Source organism: Aotus nancymaae, unplaced genomic scaffold (assembly GCF_030222135.1).
Source record: "Aotus nancymaae isolate 86718 unplaced genomic scaffold, 86718_ANA_hifiasm-v0.15.2.pri h1tg000058l, whole genome shotgun sequence".
Lineage (NCBI taxonomy): Eukaryota > Metazoa > Chordata > Mammalia > Primates > Aotidae > Aotus > Aotus nancymaae.
In genome coordinates this window covers 5,262,022-5,286,690 of record NW_026988472.1, presented here as the reverse complement: position 1 = coordinate 5,286,690, position 24,669 = coordinate 5,262,022, and the positions used below count along the sequence as shown (strand labels likewise).

The 24,669-nt window shown below is 38.9% G+C and overlaps 1 protein-coding gene across 1 annotated transcript in view; it reads left to right on the top strand.

The window, feature by feature from the left end:
* LOC105730475 (phosphoglycerate mutase 1-like) overlaps window positions 1-23,415 on the top strand; it is an 82,106-nt gene extending 58,691 nt beyond the window's left edge. The window contains exons 2-3 of the mRNA XM_064364321.1: window positions 16,275-16,393; window positions 19,003-23,415. Of these exons, the coding sequence (XP_064220391.1) occupies window positions 19,809-20,312 (504 nt within the window). The 5' untranslated portion in view covers window positions 16,275-16,393; window positions 19,003-19,808 and the 3' untranslated portion in view covers window positions 20,313-23,415. The remainder of the gene's footprint in view (window positions 1-16,274; window positions 16,394-19,002) is intronic.
* The last annotated feature ends 1,254 nt before the right edge of the window (window positions 23,416-24,669 follow it).

Here is a 24,669-nt window from a genome sequence, read left to right as displayed (position 1 = left end):
TCAGGTTTTCAAGTTACACAGCTATATTGTCAACAAATAGAGATTATTTTGCTCCTTTAGTAGCTATCCCAAGTTTGTCCCTCATTTAATTCTCTTGTCTAATTGTGTTATGTAGTGCCTTCAGAATAGTAATAGTGGTGATAGTGGGGCTTGCACCTTTTCTCTGACTTTAATGGAGAGTCTCACATTTCATTAATCAGCATGATACTGGCTTTTGGTTAGAAATATAGAGTATAAAAATTATGTTAAGAAAGTACCCATTCCTAGATAACTAAATCAGAAATGCATCTTGAATTTTGTTAAACTCATCTTTTGGGCATCTATTGAGATGACCATATGAGTTTTCTCATTTGGCCTATTAGTACAATGACTTATGCATTTCCTAATATTGAATAACTCTTGCACTCTTAGAATGGACCCCACCATTTTTACTTCTTCAATTTACTGCTGAATTCTATTTCTTAGTATTTTATTTATTTTACATTGATATGTATAAGTGAGATTTGTCTGTGGCTTTCTAACACGTGAACTTTTTTTGGGAGTCCATGCATTTCCCAAACTGTTTTATGTAGTCCCTGACCATTCAAGGACTGAAGATGTGCCTATATTAAGGGAAGACTCCACTGAATGCCAGCTACCCACCCCTTCCATGTTTCTTTGCTGCATATTATGATTTCTGAGAGATTTTATGTACTCCTTGGATATCTGTGGGAATAAACATCATTAATTTTAAATGTGGAGATACTAGCACAGATTGTTTAATCCAAGTAGACCATTTAACCAAACTGCAGTGGAATTTACTGAGAAATGATAAATGATGGCTCTTCTATTATTTTATGTTTGTTCTTTAAAAAAATCAGTATTATTTATAAAAGCAATTATTACTTTGTATTAAGTAATTAATACAGCATTTTTTTTTTCTTTTTTTGAGATGGAGTTTCGCTCTTGTTACCCAGGCTGGAGTGCAATGGCGCGATCTCGGCTCACCGCAACCTCTGCCTCCTGGGTTCAGGCAATTCTCCTGCCTCAGCCTCCCGAGTAGCTGGGACTACAGGCGTGTGCCACCATGCCCAGCTAATTTTTTGTATTTTTAGTAGAGACGGGTTTTCACCATGTTGACCAGGATGGTCTCGATCTCTTGACCTCGTGATCCACCCGCCTCGGCCTCCCAAAGTGCTGGGATTATAGGCGTGAGCCACTGCACCCGGCCCTAATACAGTATTAAAGACTCATAATAAAAAATATCAGCCTCCATCCTATCATTTCACATACCCTATCCTTCTCTCCATGTCAAAAAAATGCAGTTCTAGTTGTTTCCACTCATATTATGTCCCTATTTCTATTTAATGTGCATATATTGCTATTTATTTTAAAATAATAGACTTCATATTTTAGAGCAGTTTAAGGTTTATAGAAAAAATGAGTGGTGGCTGGGTGTGGTGGCTCATGCCTGTAATTCAGCACTTTGGGAGGCTGAGGCAGCTGGATCACTTGAGGCCAGGAGTTTGAGACCAGCCTGGCCAACATGAAGAAAACCTGTCTCTACTAAAAGTATAAAAATTAGCCAAGTGTGGGCTGGGCACGGTGGCTCACACCTGTAATCCCAGCACTTTGGGAGGCCGAGGAGGGTGGATCATGAGGTCAAGAGCTCGAGACCATCCTGGCCATGGTGAAACCCCGTCTCTACTAAAAATACAAAAATTAGCCGGGCATGGTGGCACGCGCCTATGGTCCCAGCTACTCGGGAGGCTGAGGTGGAAGAATCGCTTGAACCCAGGAGGTGGAGGTTGCAGTGAGCCAAGATTGTGCCACTGCACTCCAGCCTGGTGACAGAGCAAGACTCTGTTTCAAAAAAAAAAAAATTAACCAAGTGTGGTAGCATGTGCCTGTAGTCTCAGCTACTTGGGAGGCTGAGACAGGAGAATCCCTTGAACCTGGGAGGCAGAGGTTGCAGTGAGCCGAGTTCACTGCACTCCAGCCTGGATGACAGAATGAGACTCCATCTCAAAAAAAAAAAAAAGAAAAAGAAAAAAAATGAATGGAAAGTACACAGAGTTCCTATATGACCCCTCTCCCCACTGCCCCCACCCACAATTTCCCCTATGATTAATATGTTGCCTTAGATATTTAGATAAAAATAATTTAGGTATTATTTTAAAATATATTTTAAACTATTTAGGTATTAAGATAAAAATGGTGTAATTTTTATAATTATGAGCCACTATTGATACATTATTATTAGCTAAATAGTTTACATTAGGATTTATTCTTTGTGTTGTATATTCTATGGGTTTGGACAAATGTATAATGACATATATCCACTGTTATTAGTGTCAGAGAAAATAATTTCACTGTCCTACAATCCCTTGTGATTCGCCTATTCATCCTTCCCTCCGTCCTCCAGAAATGCTGGCAGCCATTGGTCTTTTTACTGTCTGGAAAGAGGGAAATTTTTGCTTTCCCCAAAATGTCATATAGTTGGAATCACACAGCCTTTTCACATTGGCTATTTTCACTTAGCAATATATATTTGAGGCTTGTCCATGTCTTTTTGTAGTTTGGGAGCTTATTTCTTTTATTGATGAATAACATGCCATTCTATGAATGTACCAGAATTTGTCCACTCAACTATTGAAGGACATTGTGATTGCTTCCAAGTTTTAGTAATTCTGAATAAAGCTGCTATAAACATTTCTGTGTGGGTTTTGTATAAACATAAATCTCATTTCATTTGGGTAAATAGCAAGAAGTGCAATTACCGGATCATATGTTAAGAGTATGTTTAGTTTTGTCAGAAAAATGCCAAACTCTTCCACAGTGGCTACACCATTTTGCTTTCCCACCAGCAATAAATGAGAGCTCCTGTGGCTCCACATCCTTGTCAGTATTTGGTGTTGTCGGTATTTAAAATTTTGGCTATTCTAATAGGTGTGTAGTGGTATCTCTTTTTATTTTTATTTTTTTGAGGTGGAGTCTTGCTCTGTTGCTCAGGCCAGAGCGCAGTGGCGCCATCTCGACTCACTGCAACCTCTGCCTTCTGGGTTCAAGTGATTCTCCTGCTCCTCAGCCTCCCAAGTAGCTGGGACTACAGGTGCCCACCAGCATGCCTGGCTAATTTTTGTATTTTTGGTAGAAACAGGGTTTCACCACATTGACGAGACTGCTCTTGAGCTCCTGACCTCAAGTGATCTACCTGCCTCTGCCTCCCAAAGTGCTGGGATTACAGATGTGAGCCACTGTGCCTGACCTCATTGTTTGAATCTGCATTTCTCTGATGACATATGATGTTGAGCAGTTTTTCATATGCTTGTTTGCCATCTGTGTATCTTTCTTGGTGAGTCATCTCTTCAGATCTTTTGTCCAAATTTTAATTGCTTCCTTTGCTTTTTTTATAGTTGAGTTTTAAGAGTTCTTTGTAAGTCCTTTATTAGAAGTATTTTACAAATATTTTTTCCTAGTCTGTGGCTTTTCTTCCATTCTGTTTACAGTGTCTTCCTGTGTCTATGGTTGAGTATATGTTACTGATTTTGAAAAATTCTCAATCATTACTTCAGAGCTTTATTTTGTTTCTTTCTCTGTTTGCCTTTTGGTATTCCCATTGTGCATATATTACCCCTTTTGTAATTGCCCCACAGTTCTTGGATATTCTGTTTCATTTTTCTAATTTCTTTTTCTCTTTGTATTTCCATCTTGGAAATTTCTAATGGCATATCTTCAAGCTCACTGATTTTTTTCTTGACTGTGTTCAGCTATTGGTGTGCCCATCAAAGGAATTCTTTATTTCTCTTACGGTGTTTTTGATTTCTAGCATTTCCTTTTGATTTTTTTTCTTAGAGTTTTCATCTGCCTGCTTACTTCACCTATCCATTTTTGCATATTGTTCAGTTTTTCCTTTAGAGCCCTTAGCATATTAACAGTAGTTATTGTAAAGTCCTGATCTGATAATTTCAAAATATCTGCCATATCTAAGTCAGGTTCTGATGGTCACTCTGTCCCTTCAAACTGTATTTTATTTTTTAGTATGCCTTGTAATTTTTTGTGTAAAGCTAGACATGATGCAATGGGTAAAAGTAACATGGTACTGGTTCCAGTGGTAGGCTTCTGCTCCAGTAAGCTGTGATTCTCTGTATTTGCTTATAGCTCCAATTTTGGGAGTAGCAGTTTGCCCTGTGACGTCAGTTTCTTGGTGGAAGAGTTGTTTAGTTTCAGCTTGTTTAGATTTTTTCACATTGTGAGGGAGAGGCGACAACTTCCAAGCTCCTTCCATGTTGGACTAAGAGTTCTTATTTATTTGTTATTTGTTAACATTGTTTATTTTAAAAACAGCTTTATTGAAGTATTATTGACATGCATTTAATTGCACACATTTAAAGTGTGTAATTTCATCAGTCTTAATATATATACCATAAGATCATCACTACATTTAAGATAAAGAACATAATTATGCTGGGTGCAGTGGCTCACACCTGTAATCCCAACACTTTGGGAGGCCGAGTGGGGTGGATCAACTGAGGTCAGAAGTTTGAGACAAGCCTGGACAACATGGTGAAACCCCATCTCTACTAAAAATACAAAAATTAGCCAGGCATGGTGGCAGGTGCCTGCAGTCCTAGCTATTTGGGAGGCTGAGGCACGAAAATCGCTTGAATCCAGGAGGTAGAGATGACAGTGAGCTGAGATCATGCCACTTCGCTCCAGCCTGCGTGACAGAGCCAGATTCCATCTCAAAATAAATAAATAAATAAATAACATAATTATTATTTCTTATTTCCTCAAAATTTCTTATTTCCCTTTGTAAATTTCCCTTTTGCTCTACTACATTTTCCCAAGGTTTATTAATTTGTTTTCTGTTACAATAGACTAGTCTGCATTTTCTAGAGTTATATAATCTAGCTTTTTTATTTCAGTATAAATATTTTGATATTAATTGAATTTGTTGTGTGTATAAATAATTCATTTCTATATATTACTGAATAGTATTCCATTATATGACCATATCAAAATTTGCTTACCTATTCACTTGTTGATTGATATTTAGGTTGTTTCTAGCTTTCGATTATTACAAATACAGCTGTTATGAACAAGTGGACATTTGGTGGAAATTTTGTGGACATTTGGTTATTTCTCTTGAATAAATTCCAAGGAGTAGAATGGCTTGTTTATATGGTAGGTGTAGTTTCATTTTTAAAGAAATTATAATTCTTCTCAAGTATAAATAGAACATTTTCCAAGATCGAGTATATGTTTGTCACAAGATGGGTCTTAACAACTTTAGAAAGATTGGTATCATACCAAATACCTTTTGTGACAATAGTGGAAGGAAATTACAACTCAGTAGCAGTGAGCAACCTGGAAAATTCACAGATATGTGGAAATTAAACAGCACACTTTTGAAAAACCAATGGGTCAAAAAAGAAATCCATATTAGAAAATATCATGAAACAAACAAAAATACAACGTACCGAAGCTTATAGGATGCATCAAAACCTATACTAAAGCCGGGCGTGGTAGCTCACACCTGTAATCCCAGCACTTTGGGAGGCTGAGGTGGGCGGATCACAGGGTCAGGAGATCAAGACCATCCTGGCTATCACTGTGAAACCCCGTCTTTAAAACAAAACAAAACAAAACAAAAAGAAAAAAAACCCTATACTAAGAGATAAGTTTACAGTGGTAAATGCCTACATTAAAAAAGAAGAAAGGAAGAGGGACAGCACAACATGGCAGAATAGAAGGCTCCACCAATAGTCCCCCATGCAAGGACACCAATTTAACAATTATCTGTGCAAACAAAGTAGTTTCATAAGTACCAAAAATGAGGTGAGCACTCACAGTACTTGGTTTTAACATCATTTCACTGGAAGGGGCATGGAAGAGGGTAGGCAAGAGTCTTGAATTACTTCTGCTACTTATCCCCCATCCCTTGGCAGCAGGTGCATGGCACAAAGAGAGAATCTGAGCACTTGAGAGAGGGCGAGTGCAGCAATTGTGAGGCATTGCATGGAACTCAGTGCTGCCCTTTCATAGCAGAAAGCAAAACCAGCCTGAACTCAGCTAATGCCCACCCAGAGAGGGAGTATTTAAACCAGTCCTAGCCAGAGGGGAATTGTCTATCCCAGCAGTCAGAACTTGAGTTCTGGCAAGCCTCACCACCACATGCTAAAGTGCTCTGGGGCTCCAAATAAACTTGAAAGACAATTCTAAGCCACAAGCGTTGCAACTCCTAGGTGAGTCCTAGGGCTGAACTGAGTTCAGAGCCGGTGGACAAGGGGGGCAGGCATGTGACCTATTGGAGACACCAGCCGGGCAGCTAAGAATGTACTTGTATCACCTCTACCCCAACCCTAGGCTCCAAAAGAGACCCCTTTCCAGGCTATAGCTCCCAGACTAAATTTCTAGACACATCCTGGACCAGAAGGGAACCTTGAAGGGAAGTGCCCAGTTCTGGAAGGACCCATCACTTGCTGACTAAAGGGCCCTTGGACTCTGAAAATAACCAGCAGCGATATCCAGGTAGTATGCTGTGGGCTTTTGGTGAGACTCAGAGAGACTTCAGGTGAGACTCAGCACATTTCCAGCTGTGGGGCTATGGAGAGTGACTCCTTATGCTTCAGAAAAGCAAAGGAGAAAGGTAAGGGGACTTTGTCTTGCACCTTAGGTACCAGCTCAGCCACAGAGGTGTAGAGCACCAAGCAGGCTTTTGGCATCCTTGCTTCTTGGCCTTGGCTCTTGAATGGTATTTCAGGACCTACCCTGTACCAGAAGGGAGCCCACTGCCCTGAATGGTGAGTCTCAGGCTAGGCAGCATTCACCATAAGTTGACTGAAGAGCCCTTGGGCCTTAAGAAAACATTGTTAGTAGTCTGGCAGTACTCCCTGTGGACCTGTAGGGGTGGTGGCCACGGGGTGAGGCTCCTCTGTCTGTGGAAAGAGGAAGGAAGACTGGGAAGGCTGACATCTCATGATTTTTGTACTAGCTCAGCTACCATACAATAGAGTACCAGGGAGACTTCTAAGGTTGACTCTAGTCTCTGACTCCTGGATGGCACCTCTGGACCTGCCCTGGTCTCAGGGAGCTGATCACCCTTAAGGGAAGGAGACAGGTCAGGTTGTCTATTCTTTCTGCAGATTGTAGAGCCTCAAGACCTAGAATGAACATAGGTGGTAGCCAGGTAGTGGTTACAGTGGGCTTTGGGCAAGACTCAGTGCTGTGCTGACTTCATGTGTGGCCAGTACAGTCCCAATAGCAGTGGCTACAGGGGTGCTTGTGTCACTACACCCTCAGCTCCAGATGGCCTAGAACAGAGAGAGAAAGAGAGAGAGAGAGAGAGAGAGAGAGAGAGAGAGAGAAAGAAAGAAAGATCTGTTTGGGAGAAAGTAGGGAAAGAGAAAAAGAGTCTCTGCCTGGTAATCTAGAGAATTCTTCCAGATCTTAAACAAGATCACCAAGGCAGTATCTCTTTGAGTCAGCAAGAACCACAGTGATATTGAGCTTGGGGTGTCTTCTAATACAGATAGAGCTTAGATCACAAAACCCAAGTTCCTTTGAATACCTGGAAAGCTTTCCGAAGAAGGAATGGTACAAGCAAGCCTAGATTGTGACGACTACAACAAATACCTGACTCTTAAAATGCCTATACACAGATGAACATCTGTAAGCATCATCAAGACCATCCAGGAAAACATGACCTCATCAAATGAACTAAATAAATCACCAGGGTTCATTAGTTCATTTAGTTCATCAAGTAAACTAAATAAGTCACCAGGGACCAATCCTGAAGAGACGGAGATATGTGACTATTTCAGATGGAGAATTCAAAATAGCTATTTTGAGGAAACTAAAAGAAATTCAAGATAGGACAGAAAAGGAATTCAGAATTCTGTTAGATAAGTTTAATGGAGAGATTGGAATAACAAAATCAAGCAGAAATTCTGGAACTGAAAAATGCAAGTGATATACTGAAGAATGCATCAGAGTCCCCTAACAACAGAATTGTTCAAGCAGAAGAATTAGTGAGCTTGAAGAAAGGCTATCTGAAAATACACAGTTGGCCGGGCATGGTGGCTCACACCTGTAATCCCAACACTTTGGGAGACCAAGGCAGGCAGATCACCTGAGGTCAGCAGTTCAAGACCAGCCTGACGAACGTGGAGAAACCCTATCTCTACTAAAAATACAAAATTAGCTGGGTGTGGTGGCGTATGCCTGTAATCCCAGCTACTCAGGAGGCTGAAGCAGGAGAATCACTTGAACCTGGGAGGCGGAGGTTGCGGTGAGCTAAGATTGTGTCATTGCACTCCAGCCTGGGCAACAAGAGCAAAATTCCGTCTCAAAAAAAAAAAAGAAAGTCCGGGTGCAATGGCTCATGCCTGTAATCCCAGCACTTTGGGAGGCTGAGGCGGGTGGATCATGAGGTCAAGACATCGAGGCCATTCTGGCCAAGATGGTGAAAACCCGTCTCTACTAAAAATACAAAAATTAGCTGGGCATGGTGACGCACACCTGTAGCCCCAGCTACTTGGGGGGCTGAGGCAGGAGAATCGCTTGAACCCTGGAGGTGGAGGTTGCAGTGAGCCAAGATCATGCCATTGCACTCCAGCCTGGTGACAAAGTGAGACTCTGTCAAAAAAAAAAAAAAAAAAACACAGTCAAAGGAGACAAAAGCTAAAAAAATGAAAACAATGAAGCTTCAAAAGGGCAAATCTAGAAGTTATTGACTATAAAGAGGAAGTAGAGAAAGAGATAGGGATAGAAAGTTTATTCAAAGGGATAATAAAATCCCAAAGGCTGGGCATGGTGGCTCATGCCTGTAATCCCAGCACTTTGGGAAGCTGAGGTGGACGGATCACTTGAGTTCAGGAGTTTGAGACCAACCTGGCCAACATGGTGAAACCCTGTCTCTACTAAAAATACAAAAATTAGCTCGGCATGGTGGTGGGTGGCTGTAATCTCAGCTACTCGGGAGGCTGAGGCTGGGGGATCACTTGAACTCAGGAGGTGGAGGTTGCAGTGAACCGAATTTTTGCCACTGCACTCCAGCCTGGGCAACAGAGCGAGGCTCCATCTCAGAAAAAAAAAAACAAAAGAAAACAACCAACCAAACAAAACACACACACACACACGTGCACACACACACGCACACATACACACGCACACACCAAACAACAAAAACCAAGGGATAACAGAGAACTCCCCAAATCTAGAGAAGTATATTAATTTCCAAGTACAAGAAGTTTATAGAATACCAGGTAGATTTAACCCAAAGAAGACTATCTCAAGGCATTTATTAATCAAACTCCCAAAGGTCAAGGATAAAGAAAGGAACCTAAAAGCAGCAAGAGAAGAGAGACAAATAACAGACAACGCGTCTTCAATATGTCTGGCAGCAGACTTTTTGGTGGAAACCTTAAAGGCCAAGAGAGAGTGGTATAGCATATTTCAAATACTGAAGGAAAAACTTTTATCCTAAAATAGTATATCCATTGAAAATATCCTTCATAAGTGAAGGAGAAATATAGACTTTCCCAGACAAAGAAAAGCTGAGGAATTTTATCACCACCAGACCTGTTCCACAAGACGTGCTAAATGGAGTGCTTCGATCAGGAAAAAGAACATTAATGAACAATATCATCTGAAGGTACAAAACTTCATGGTAGTAGTAAGTACACAGAAAAACATAAACTGTTATGACATGGTAACTGTGGTGTGTAAACTATTCTTAAGTAGAAAGACTAAATGATAAATCAATAAAAAGTAACTAGAACAACTTTTCAAGACATGAATAGTACAATATAATATAAACAGAAACAACAGAAGGTTCTAAAGTGGGGGAATGAAGTTGAGGTGTAGAGTTTTTATTAGTTTTCTTTTTGCTTGTTTGTTTATGCAAGCAATGTTAAATTGTTACCAGCTTAAAGTAATGAGTTATAAGATAGTACTTACAAGCCTCATGGTAATCTCAAATCAAAAACCACACAATGTATACATAAAAAATAAAAAGCAAGAAACTAAATTATATTACTGGAGAAAATCACCTTCACTAAAATAAAGACAAGAAGGAAGAAGAGAAGGAGAATACCACAAAACAACCGGGAAACAAATAACAAAATGACAGGAGTAAGTTATTACTTATCAATAATAACACAGAATGGAAATGGACTAAACCCCCCAATCAAAAGACATAGAAAAACAAGTCTCAATGATCTAATTGCCTACAAGAAACACACCTCACCTATAAGGATACACATAGGCTGAAAATAAAGGGATGAGAAAAGATATTCCATGCCAATGGAAACCAAAAAAGAGCAGGGATAACTGTACTTATATCAGAGGAAACAGATTTCAAGATGAAAACCATAAGAAGAGACAAAAAGGTCACTATATAAAGGGGTCAGTTCAGTAAGAGGATATAATAATTGTAAACATTAAATAAATAAATAAATAAAATAAAATAAAAATAAAATAGATTTCAGTAGCATTGGTCTTGGAAAACTTCAACTGGGAAGAATAATTTAATATAACCATTTATGTACAGTCCCTTTGGACCTATGTCTATGTATGATATAATTGTTGGAATCATTAAAATACAACCTCTGGATTAATGGGAATAATCCATGGGCTTCTTTCATAAGTAAAACTTGTATTTTGTTGTGTTTTAACCTTCATCTTGAATGCTACCTAAGATATAGGTGCTCTGTGCTTTATTTTTCTCATTGGAAATATATTAATTGTGGTATTGAAATTGTTTGGCTATGGAATTGTTTTTTAGTCCTCTGTAATTCATAAAGTCTGTGCTCTTTGAGAAAACCAACTTGTGTGGTAATATGACAAAAACTCAGTAAGGAAGGTAATTTTTAAAAATTAGAAATAATTATGAAAAAGGAAATAAAGTTTGGTAAATGTAAAAGAAAAAAATAATAATTGTAAACATATATGCACCCAATACTGGAGTATCCAGATTTATACAGCAAATATTGGTAGAGCTAAAAAGAGAGATAGGCTCCATACAGTAATGTCTGGAGATTTCAACACCCCACTTTCAGCATTGGACAGATCTTCCAGACAAAAAAATCAACAAATAAATGTTGGATTTAATCTATAGTGTACAACAAATGGACCTGGTAGACACAGAACATTTCATTCAGTGGCTGCAACGTACACATTCTTTTCCTCAGCACATTGATCATTCTCGAGGATGGACCATACGTTAAGTCAAAAAACAAGTTTTAAAACATTAAAAAATAACTGAAATAATATCAAGCATCTTCTGTTACCACAATGGAGTAAAGCTAAAAATCAACAAGAGGATTTTTGGAAACTACAAAACCACATTGAAATTAAACAATATGCTCCTGAATGATCAGTGAGTCAATGAAACAGTTATGGAGAAAACTGATAAATTTCTTTAAATGAGATAATGGAAACACAACATACCCAAATATTTGGAATACAGCAAAGACAGTAATAAGAAGGAAGTTTATAGCTATAAGTACCTACATCAAAAAAGAAGAAAAGCTTTAAAAACAACCTAGTAATGCATCTTAAAGAACTAGAAAAGCAAGAGCAAACCAAATCCAAAATCAGTAGAAGAAAAGAAATAATAAAAAAATCAGAGCAGAAATGAATATGAAATTAAGAAAACAATTCAAAATTAAATGAAACAAAAAGTTGACATTTTGAAACCAAAACTGACAAATTATAGCCAGACTAACCAGGAAAAAAAGAGAGAAGACACAAATAAATAAAATCATAGATGAAAAAAGAGACATTACAACTGATACTGCAGAAATTTAAATCATCATTCATGGCTGCTGTGAGCAACTATTTGTGAATAAAACTGGAAAATCTAGAAGAAATTGATTAATTCCTATACACATGCAACCTGCCAAAATTGAAACAAGAAGAAATCCAAAAGCTGAACAGACCAATAACAAGTAATGAGATGAAAGCCTTAATAAAAGATCTCCAATGAAGGAAAAGCCCAGAACCTGATGGATTGACTGCTGAATTCTACCAAACATTTAAAGAAGAACTAATACCAATCCTATTCAAATTATTCCAAAAAGTAGAGGAGGAGGGTCTATGAGGCCAGTGTAACCCTAATCCCGAAACCAGACAAAAGCAAATAAAACAAAAACTATAGGCCAATATCACTGATGAATATTGATAAAAAAACCCTCAACAAAATATGAGCAAACCAAATTCAACAACACATGAAAAAGAACATTCATTAAGACCAAGTGAGATTTACTCGAGGGATGTAAGGATAATGCAACATATGCAAATTAATTAGTGTGATACATCATATCAACAGAATGAGGGACGAAACCACGTGTTTATTTCAATCGATGCTAACAAAGCGTTTGATAAAGTTCAACATCACTTCATGATAAAAAAAACCAAAAACCTCATTTGAGTATAGAAGTGATGTTGAACTTTATCAAATGCTTTTTTATGAAGTCTTACAATTCATGAGCACAGGCTGTCTTTCCATTTATTTGTGCCTTTTAAAATTTCTTTCATTCATGTTTTTTAGTTTTCAGTGTACAAGTTTTTCATCTTCTCAGTTAAGTTTATTCCTATGTAGTTTATTCTTTCTGATGCTGTTGTAAATAGAACTGTTTTCTTAATTTCCTTTTTGGATAGTATGTTGTTAGTATACAGAAATGTAATTTATTTTTGTATGTGATTTTGTATCCTGCCACTTTACTGAATTAATTTATTAGTTTCAAATAATAAAGTGACAATTCTGTAAATCAACTGTTCCTCCCTCTTATTCCCACGGGCTTTTGTTGTTATTTGTTGTTGCTGATGGTTATATTGCTGTTTGTCTGTTTAATGACTTTCGTGAACTAATTCTATAAAGTTTGTGTTCTTTGTCATGTGTGGTCACTGAAATCTCTGCTCAGATAGCTTAATGGTCAGGTAACGACTGGCCAGAGATTTTCCTAAATTCACTGCACCAGTAAATCTCCTAGACTTGGCTGAGGGGCTCTGTTTGAGTGTTAGGAATATCTTTAACACTCCAACAGGCACTTTGCAACTCTAAATTTGCCTTTACTTGTTGATTGCACAGAATCTTGAGTTACAGCAGATGTGAAACATTAGAGATTTATCAGGTCTTTCCTGGACATTCATGCAGCCCTGCATATGCACATAGCCTTTTAGATTCCCAGTAGGCTGGAGTGCAGTGGCATTATCTTGGCTCACTGCAATCTCTGCCTCCCGGGCTCAACTGATCCTCCTGCCTCAGTTTCCGAGAAGCTGGGACCACAGGCACGTACCACCATGCCTGGCAAATTTTTTTTATGTTTTCTAGAGATGAGGGTTTGCCATGTTGCCCAGGCTGGTCTCGAACTCCTGGGCTCAAGTGATCCACCTGCCTTGGTCTCCCAAAGTGCTAGGATTACAGGTATGAGGCACTGCACCTGGCCTTAAAGCTGTTTTTTTGTGTAGACATAAGATTTTAACTTATTTGTGTAAATACCAAGGAACACAACGGCTGGATCATATGGTAAGGATATGTTTCGTTTTGGAAGAAACTGCCAAGCTGTCTTCCACAGTGGCTGTACCATTTTGCATTTCCACCAGCAATAAATGCGAGTTTTGTTGTTCCACATCCTCATCAGCATGTTGTCAGTGTTCTGGATTTTTGTCATTCTAATATGTGTATAGTGGTATCTCATTGTTGTTTTATAGCTCCCTAATGACATATGGTGTTGAGCTTCTTTGCATATGATTATTTACCATCTGCGTGTCTTTTTTGGAGAGTTGTCTGTTTTTTTATCCAGTTTTTAAGCAAGTTTATTTTCTTATAGTTGAATTTTAAAGAGTTCATTGTATATTTAGGATAACAGTCCTTTATCAGATGTGTCTTTTGCAAGTATTTTCTTCCAGTCTGTGGCTTGTCTTTTTATTCTCTTGACAATTTCTTTCACTGAGCAGAACTTTTTAATTTCAATAAAGACCAGCTTATCAATTATGTTTTTCATGTATTATGCCTTTGGTGTTTATGTCTAAGTATTTGTTTTAATACTCGTTTTCAATTCTTTTTGTTATATACCTAGGAATGGAATTGCTTAGTCATGTGATAACTCAATGTTTAACTTTTTTGTACAACTGCCAAACTTTTTCAAAGTGGTTGCAGCATTTTACATTCCCACCAGCAAGGTATGAGGGTTACAATTTGTCCTTATCCTCACCAATACTAGTTAATGTTCCTCCTTTTATTATAGCCATCCTCGTAATGTAAAGTGATAATCTCTTTGTGATTTTTTATTTGTATTTCCATGATGTCTTAATGATACTGAGTGTCTTTTCATATGGCTGTAGCCATTTGGATATCTTTTTGTATCTTTTTTGATGAAATGTCTATTCAAATTCTTTGCCTATTTTTAAATTGGGCGATATGTTTTTATTGTTAAGGTATGTGCTTTATATATTCTGTGCACAAATTTCTTAATATATATATAATTTGCAAATATTTTCTCCCATTCTGTGTATTATCTTTTCACTTTCTTGATGGTATCCTTTGAATCACAAACGTTTTAAGATTTTGTGAAGTCCAAGCAATTTATTTCACTTTTGTCCTTTTTGCTTTTGGTGTCACATCTAAGAAAACATTTCCTAGTTCAAAGTCATGAAGTTTCTTGCACAAGTTTTCTTCTAAGAGTTTTGGCTTTTGCATTTAGGTCTTTGATCCATTTTGAATTAAGTTTTACAGGCAGTGAGGTAGAGATACATCTTCATTTTAAATATGGATCTCCAATTCCTTCAGCACCATTTGTTGGAAAGACTATTTTTTCCTGTTGACTTGTCTTGGCATTCTCGTTGAAAACTAATTGATCATAAATGTGTTAAGTTAATTTCTGGACTCTCAATTTTTATTTCATTGATCTATATACTTGTTATCATACCTGTAGCACATTGTCTTGATTACTGTATCTGTTTAGTAAGTTTTAAAATTGGGAAGTGTGAATCCTCCAACTTTAGCCTTCTTTTTCAAGGTTGTCTTGGTTATTCTGTGTTCCTTGTATTTTCACAGGAATTTTAGAATCAGCTTTGGCACTTCCAGCTGGGGTTTTGGATATGTATTTCAATGAATTTGTAGATTAGTTTGGGGAGTATATTTCTATTTCTTGATTTATCAATTTTAGAGTTTATCCTTAATAAATAAGAGCTTGTATGTCCCACCCCTCCCATTATTTCCTGTCCTCCCATCCCTCCAAAAACGTTGTATCTTAATTTTGCATGAAGTCAATAACTTGTATTTACATCATTATGAGTATGCAAATACTGTTTACTGTCAAGCTATGTAGTGCACTGTGACTAATCCTCCTTTCTTATAGGACTTTTCATTTTCCCTATCACTTATAATTGCCTCATTTTTTTTTCATTTACTTAGTTTTCTCTGTACTTATTCTTTTTTTTTTTGACTGAGTGTTGCTCTGTTGCTCAGGCTGGAGTGCAGTGGCACGATCTCGGCTCACTGCAACCTCCATCTCCTGGGTTCAAGCGATTCTTCTGCCTCAGCCTCCCGAGTAACTGGGACTACAGGCGCAAGCCACCATGCCTGGCTAATTTTTGTATTTTTAGTAGAGACGGGGTTTCACCATATTGGCCAGGCTAGTCTTGAACTCCCGACCTCGTGATCTGCTCGCTTCGGCCTCTCAAAGTGCAGGATTACAGGCATGAGCCACCGTGCCTGGCCTACTGTCTTCTTTTTAACTCTGTTGTTCAAAAATGTCATCATAATACAACCTGATTTCAGTGTTTTAAAATTTATTGTTTGGGGATCTTGTTCTTTCAGTCTGGAGAGGCATGTCCTTCAGTTCTGGAAAATTTTTTTTGTATTCTTAGTATTTTCCTTTCCTTCATTTTTTTGGTTCTCCTTTTCTGGAAGTTTATTAGTTACTTGATGTACCTCCTAAACAGCTCGTCTTATTTTCTTACATTTTAATGACTATTTTCCATTTACTACTTTTGTTCTGCTTTCTGAAATGTTTCCTTTTATTGAATATTTTATATTGGTAATTCTACTTTTAGTTCCCCCATAGCTCCTTTAAAGTGTATTCAGTATACTTTAAATATACACAATATAATTTATTTTTTTTTAAAAATAAAGTGTTTCCAGATCTAGTTTCATAAGTTCAATGTCTTTTCTTGTCTCTATGAAGATATTTATTAAAATTTTAGAAAGTTTTCTTCTGCTCCCGAATTTACTGTTTTCTCTGGCTTTATTTTTTCTGTTTGTCTGCATTTGTCTGTAATTTCAGGAGAGCCTCAACATTGCCACTGTTACAAGGAGATGCACTGAAAAGCTGACCACAATTTCTCTGTGAGTGATGGAGAATTGTCAACTATTGGGTTTATCCAGAGGATGCTGTGTTGAAAGGTAGCTTTTGCACTAAGATAATACTCAATTTTTTTTTATGTGGAGATTTTTTTTTTTCCTCTGAGGTCTTTAATCTCACCAGGCAAAAATTGTCTAAACTCTTACTTCAGCCATTTAAACCAGGCTTTGGCATTCTGGAAGCAGGCAAATGGGAGGATGCAGTGATCATATTGTTCCAGATGCTGGGTTTGATTTTATCCTTTTGTTTGCAGCTCTATGTTTCACTCCAGTCTATACTGTGTTTGATGTCCCCATGTCAAAAACCTCTCAGCTTCAATTTCTTCTGAGAATAAATCTCAGGAATGTTGTGGAGTCCGGGAATAGTGGTTATTAATTTGCATGTTGAGAGGGGACAGGATTTGGGTGTCCAATTGCTATGTATACAGATTTTCAATTTTCTTTGTTTTCAGGCTCACACTCCATTTCCACTTTCCAAAGTGCTTTGTGCCACCAGCTCCTAAATCTTCCTCAGTTCTGTGGGGATAAAATACTTGTTTCTTGGTGGCATTCAAATTTTTGCTTCCTTTCCTCTGCTAAGTTAATTATCCATCTGCTTTTCATCTCTCCAGAACTTGCTGAAATCTCAACTTCCTTCTCACTCCCTTTACCACCATGAGCTTTTATGTTTTTGTTCCTTTACTATCATTTAGTAGAGTTTGGGGCTCTGTTAAAGTTGCCTGTGGGTTGATATTTAGCCATATTAAAACACATAAATGTAATGTAACTATGACATGAATGACACAAACTGTGCTCTGGCACCTATCTGGATTGTGGTCGCATCAGTGGAAATCATTTTCAAAGGAATTTAGTTGCCTTAGCTGATGTGATGGACTCAAGGCTCTTTTTGGAGATTTTCTGTGTCTGTTGATTATAATCATTTATTTTAATGTTAAAATTGTTTACTACCTGATTATTGGAAGATAGCTCTAGACTAAAATTGTTGACACAATAAAAAGCAATAGTTTAATCTTATTTTTAAAAAGTAATACATGCACATGGTAACAAAAATGGCACAAATAGCACAAAAGATAATTCATTGAAAATTAAGTCTCCTTCACTCTCCAGTCCCCCAGCTACCCAGTTCCTTCCTTACCTTAGAGGCAATTACTATTGCCAGTTTCTTGCATTCATTCAGATATATTATAAGCATATTAAGGCATGTATACCTTTCACTGTCACAGAAATGGCAGCATTCTGTGTGTACTGACATGCATCTTGCTTTTTTTCATTTTAGTATATCTTGGCGATCTTCCATTTCAATGCACATAGAATCTTGCTTTTTTTCTTCTGGTGGTTTTATAGTATTCTGTTGTATCAATACACTGCAATTTATTTAACTAGTTTCTTACTGATGGACATTTAGATTGTTTCCAACATTTTCTACTGCAAATATTACTGTGGTGAATTTCTTCACCTTTTGTACATGTTTGAGTGTATTTGTGACATAAATTCCTATAAGTACAATTGTTGGTTCAAACAATATGTAGCTTTTATTTTATTTTTTTGAGATGGAGTCTCTTTCTGTCACCCAGGCAGGAGTGTAGTGGCCCCATTTCGGCTCACCGCAACCTCTGCCTCTCCCGGATTCAAGGGATTCTCCTGCCTCAGCCTCCTGAGTAGCTGGGATAACAGGCACCTACAACCATGCCCTGCTAATTTTTGTACTTTTAGCAGAGACCAGGTCTCACCATGTTGGCCAGGCAGGTCTCGAACTCTTGACCTCAAGTGATCCGCCCACATTGGCCTCCCAAAGTGCTGGGATTATAAGTGTGAGCCACTGCACCTGTCCAATATATAGCTTTAAAATTTGTCTTTGTCTATTTGAAATGTCCCAGAGACATTTGTGAAAGCATCCTTGCTTTATGACAATAAGATGTTTGTAGGCACATTTTGCTTTCTTTTGTCTACCGCTCAGGGAATCCTGATTCCATTTGGCAGAAAAACATATCAGATCTGGGGGATTAGGGGATTTTAGATTTTGCCACATGACTACTGTTGGTAGGGAGAGGCAATCTGAATAATCTAAGTAACAAAGTGAAAGCTTTTTTTAAGAGTGCGAGTTCATGTTGATGTTTCTGGTTTAACTTCAAGTCCTTTCTTGCTTACTACTATTATGAGAAATTTAAATAAATAACTTGTCCTCTTTTTTGTTTGTGCTACCATCACTTTTTTTTGAGACAGAGTCTCACTCTGTCACCTGGGCTGGAGTGCAGTGGTGTGATCTCAGCTCACTGCAACCTCTGCCTCCCGGGTTCAAGCAATTATCCTGCCTCAGCCTCCTTAGTAGCTGGGATTACAAGTGCGTACCACCAAACCTGGCTAATTTTTGTATTTTTAGTAGCGATGGGGTTTCACCATGTTGTTCAGGCTGGTCTCGAGCTCCTGACCTCGTGATCTGCCCACCTCAGCCTCCCAAAGTGCTGGGATTACAGGTGTGAGCCACCACTCCCAGCCGTGTGCTACCATCTTTAATGCTCTTTTATTTATATTGTTCTATTAACTCAAATAATATTTTGCTGCATATTGTCATATCAAACGATGTGTTTACATTATAATACTGCTCTGAGTTTGAGAAATGCCTATTTCTTTTTTGCTCCCTGACCAAATAGGTTTCAAAGCATACAAGTTTAGATGATCCTTTATGGCCACACCATGTGAACACAGAATGAGCTGTCTGGAAAGAAATTTTAACCTCTTGCCCATGGAGCCTCAGGGAATTCCGAAGGCATAGGGCACCCAGCATCAAAATAGAGTCCCTATGCACTTAATGGAAGTTAATGAAAAGGACAGCTAAGTAAATACTGGCTTGTGAGGTTTTAACTAAAACCTTCCTCCAGCTTTTCTCTCCCATGTGCCAAAACAGTCTTGGCTTTTTGCCTCTGAGCCTCAATACTTCACCTTATTTTTTCATATTTTTCTTCACTGATGCTGCTGCTCATTTATTTGTTATAGGCAGTTTGAGGACCGAGCTCCAATTTTTCATAGGATCTTGACTTCTTTGTTGGCTTGAATGGCTTCAAGGTTTTCCTATTTTAGAGCCATCTAAGACAGTAAAAAAAAAATCTCAGAAAATACAGTTATCAAGAACTGTGAGCCCGCTGCCACGGCCACTCCAGGTTCCAGAGCAAGAGCACCCAGCGGACCATGAGGAGGTGAATCACAGTGGGCAGGTGCTGCCAGATGCTGGCTATGAGTTTGACATATGCTTCCCATCAGTGAAGAAGAGAGCAGTCTGGACTCTCTGGACACTGTGCATGCTACTGGCCGAATGTGGTGGCCTGTAGTGAGGACTTGGAGCCTCAATGAATGGCACTATGGGGGTCTGACCAGCCTCCATAAAACAGAAACTGCTGCCAAGAATGGTGAGGCCCAGGTAAAGATCTGGATATGCTCTTAAGATGTCTCACCACCTCCAATGGAACCCTACCACCCCTTCTATAGCAGCATTAGTAAGGATTGCAGGTATACAGACCTCACTGAAGACCAGCTACCCTCTTGTGCGAGTCTGAAGGATACTATTGCCAGAGCTCTGGCGTTTTGGAATGAAGATATAGTTCCCCAGGTAAAGAAGAGGAATTGGGTACTGATTGAAGCCCATGACAACACCCTTACAGGCATTGTCAAGCATCTGGACGGTCTCTCTGAAGTGGCTCTCATGGAGCTGAACCTGCTTACTGGTCGTTCCATTGCCTATGAATTGGCTGAGAACTTGAACCCCGTCAAGTCCATGCAGGTCTTAGGGTATGAAGAGACTATGAGTAAAGCCATGGAAGCTGTGGCTGCTCAGGGCAAGGCCAAGAAGTACAGAACAGCAGGCGGACTACTGTCCCCAGAAACATCCTCCCTGCCCATCCCTTCCTCTGCCCCTCCCTCCTGCACCTGTCCCATTGAGCACATCTGTAGGCACCTGAAGTTGTAGATGCAGATGGGGACCAGTGGATCCCATTTTTATTTCAGTCATTTGTCTCCTGCACTCACTCTCTTCATACAATCCAGTCAACATAGCACCTCTGGGCACGGAGCTCAGTCCAAGCCCAGGGAAAGCTCCCCTTTTCCAAGAGAGTTGAGAGCTTCTTCACAGAGAAGTTGAGAGTTTTAATGAAACTAAAGAGCTTCTTCACAGCAAAAGAAACTATCAACAGAGTAAACAAACAACCTGCAGAATGGGAGAAAATTTTTGCAAACTATGCATCTGATAAAGGTCTAATATCCAGGATCTATAAAGAACTTAAGCAATATACAAGAAAAAACAACCCCATTAAAAAGTGGACAAAGAACATGAAAAGACATTTCTCAAAAGAAGACATACATGTGGCTAACAATCATATAAAAAAAGCTCAACATCGCTGATCATTAGAGAAATGCAAATCAAAACCACAATGAGATACCATCTCACACCAGTCAGAATGGCTATTAAAAAGTTGAAAAATAACATGCTGGTGAGGTTGTGGAGAAAATGGAATGCTTTTACACTGTTGGGAGTGTAAATTAGTTTATTGTGGAAGACAGTGTGGCGATTTCTCAATGACCTAGAGACAGAAATACTATTTGACCCAGAAATCCCATTACTGGGCATATGCCCAAAGAACTATAAATCATTTTATTATAAAGACACATGCAGATATAAAAGTAAAAAAATAAATAAAATAAAGACATGCACAGGTATATTCATTGTAGTATTATTCACAATAGCAAAGACATGGAATCAACCTAAATGTCCATCAATGATAGACTGGATAAAGAAAATATAGTACATATACACCATGGAATACTATGTAGCCATAAAAAAAGCAAGATCATGTTATTTGCAAGAACGTAGATGGAGCTGGAGGCCATTATCCTTAGCAAACTAACGCAGGAACAGAAAACCAAATATTGCAGGTTCTCGCTTATAAGTGTGAGCTAAATGATGAGAACACATGGACACATAGAAGGGAGCAATGCACACTGGGGCCTACCAGAGGGCAGAGGGTGGGAGGAGGGAGAGGATCTGGAAAAATAACTAGTGGATACTAGGCATAATACCTGGGTGATGAAATAATCTATACAACAAACCCCTATGCCACAGGTTTGTCTGTGTAACAAACTTGTACACCGTGCACATGTAACCCCCGAACTTAAAAGTTAAAAAAATTGTTTTAAACATAGGTTCTTTTTTTTTTTGCATGGGTTCTTGAGTCAGGGATCGGATTGAATCTTGGTCCCACAGATTACTACAAGCATAATCTAGAGGTGAGTTGTTAACCCTCTCTGTGTCTGAGTTTTATCTGCAAAATGCAACTAATACTGCTTTATGTGACTTCCCTGAGGATTAAACAAATTAGTATATGTCAAGTGCTTAGAATAGTACCAGGGACAGAATAAATTTTCAATAATTAAAAGTGGAGTTAAAAGAGCTTAGTGGAGTTATCAACTAGGCTGTTGGATATACAGGAATTCAGAGTGCCCACCAGGGCTGGAGATATAATGTATAAGTGGGCAGAAAAGAGTTAACATAGCAGGTCTGAAGCTAGCCTTTGAAAGGCCATATTGCAAGGTTGGCCGTTGGCCGAAATCTGAAAACTTGGATTTCTGGAGTTTTTTCACCATTCCTAGGACCGATAAGAACTGCTCACTGTGCCTAAATTGTTTGCGTAAACAATGTGGTTTTGTGCTGAATACTTGTTTTCCTCATGGGAGTCTGGAATTTTGGTACATGCTCGGCAGAGGGTATCTACATGACCTATCCTTAATAAAAACCCTGGTCACTGAGTCTCTAAGAAGCATCCTTGGCAGACAAGATTTCACATGTATCGTCACATTTTTTTGCTGGAGGAAATAAGCATGTCCCGTATGTCACCACTGGGACAGGAATCTTCGAAGCTTGTACCTGATTTCCTCCAGAGAGTGCTCTGTACACCTTTTCCCTGTGCTGATTTTGTTTGTATCCTTTCACTGTAACAAATTTTAGCTACAAGTATGACTATATGCTGAGTCCTGTGATTCCTCCTAGTGAGTCGAACTTAAGGTTTTAAATTTTGCCTTCACATCTTGTTATAATATGTATAAGTCTAGAAAATGTTAGCAATGAATTTTTATGGAGCCTTTGATTAATATTTAGTCCCATTACAAACTTAATTAAACTCCTTAGTGCCATTTTACAAATGAAGAAATTGAGGGTCAGAGAGGTTAGGTTCCTTGCTCAAGGTCCCAAGGCCCTGGGTCTGCCTGATTCCTCAGCCCCACACTCTTTCCATTAAACCATACTCTTCCATAATAATGTTGTGTATTTTATTTCACAGCCTCCACCTTCTTTTCTTGTGGCTCTACTTGCCCCTGTATTCTTAAAATCTGCAAAATACTGTTTAGACTGTCATTAGGAGACACATTCCCAGGACAGATTACTTGAAGTCTCTTGATATTTTTCTCCCCACAGAGGAACTCTGCAGGTGAAACTCCGCCCAGCTGAGAGAGGCACACGGCTTGGAGGCAGGCCTTTCACTTCCTCTTTCCTAGTAAACATCAGCTTCTGGGGAGCTACTATCTCTTAGAAATAGATCCCACTTAAAGGGCAAGGACAGTAGGGGTAGCCCCATTTTAAAAACCCTTCAGGCTGTGAAAGATCCCATCTTACTTGAAGCTGTCATTTTCCAAGCGGCCTGTCCTTATAGAATCATAAACGGCCAGAAAAAAGGAGCCCCTTTCTGTTGGTGTCAGTACAGATCTTCTGAGATCTGATCCAGTGCTCTGACCTAGTACTTCACAAGGATGTTCTGCCTTACTGGGTGCTGGATTGTCCTGCTGTGAACCATGTTGGGACAGGGTGGCTGTGTAAACAGAAATGACATTGACATCTCAGCATCTGTAAAACAAGTGAAGTGTTGCTATGATAAGTGGGAAGAGACTGGCTTTGGAGTCAGACAGACCTGAGTGTATATTCGAAGCTCTCCCCTCTACTAGATCAATAACCAAAACACCATCAGTGGTGTCTACATCTGTACAAGGTCAAGACCTACCTCTCAGGATCTTTGTGGAATGACATATGTAAAGAGTCCAGCACCAATTAGAGATTTGATCAAGGCTATGATTAAAATCGTCTGTCCACGTGTTCCCCCCTCAACATTATGAGCTAGCTGTTCAAGGGCAGGGACTCTCTGCATCATCTGTGTCATCCATACATACTGAATACCACCCAATACACAACAGGTGTCAGTAAATGCTTGTGAAGCAAAACTAAACCAGGCCTGTCTCTTTTTCAATTTTTTTTTTTTTTTTTTTTTTTTTTTGAGGCAGAGTCTCTGTTGCCGGGCTGGAGTGCAGTGGTGTGACCTTGGCTCGGTGTGACCTTGGCTCGCTGCAACCTCCACCTCCCTGGTTCAAGTGATTCTCCTGCCTCCGTCTCCCGAGTAGCTGGGACTGCAGGCACGTGCCACCACGCCCGGCAATTTTTTTTGTATGTTTAGTAGAGACGGGGTTTCACCATGTTAGTCGGGATAGTCTCGATCTCCTGATCCTCGTGATCCGCCTGCCTTAGCCTCCCAAAGTGCTGGGATTACAGGTGTGAGCCACCGCACCCGGCCTCTTTGTAAAATGTTTGTGGGCACACAGTAGTTGTATATGTATTTATGGGTTACATGATAAATTTTGATAGTCATGCAATGCATAATTAATCGCATCAGGGTAAATAGGGTATCCATCTATTCAAGCATTTAGCCTTTGTGTTATAAACAATTCAATTATATTCTTTTAGTTATTTTTAAATGTACACTTAAATTATTTTTGATTATTATTACCCTGTTGTGTTATCAAACACTAGATCTTATTCATTCTATTTTTTGTACCCATTAACCGTCCCCAGTTTTTCACCATCCCCCAACTACCCTTCCCAGACTCTAGTAACCATCCTTCTACTCTCTATCTCCATGAGTTCAATTACTCTAATTTTTAACTCCCTGAAATATGTAAGAACATGTGAAGTCAGGCCTGTCTCTTCATCTGAAAAGTGAGGGGGTTCAACTTACGGGTTCTTGGTAACTCTGATATCTGTGTTTCTATGGAAACTGATGATGTGGCTGTGTTGATATCAACCTCCTTGACACAGAAGTTAAATTTGCTGCATTGTGACCATTGTCATGATGGTTTTTATAGTGTGTCTTTGAGCTGCATATGACTAAGGCTGGGTCAGATATGGTTACTTACTCTCCACCAGATTGGATGACACAGAAACAAGTTTCACACACGATAGCCTTGGTACCATAGTAATATGATTATCCATAATAAACAGCATTCACTCATTT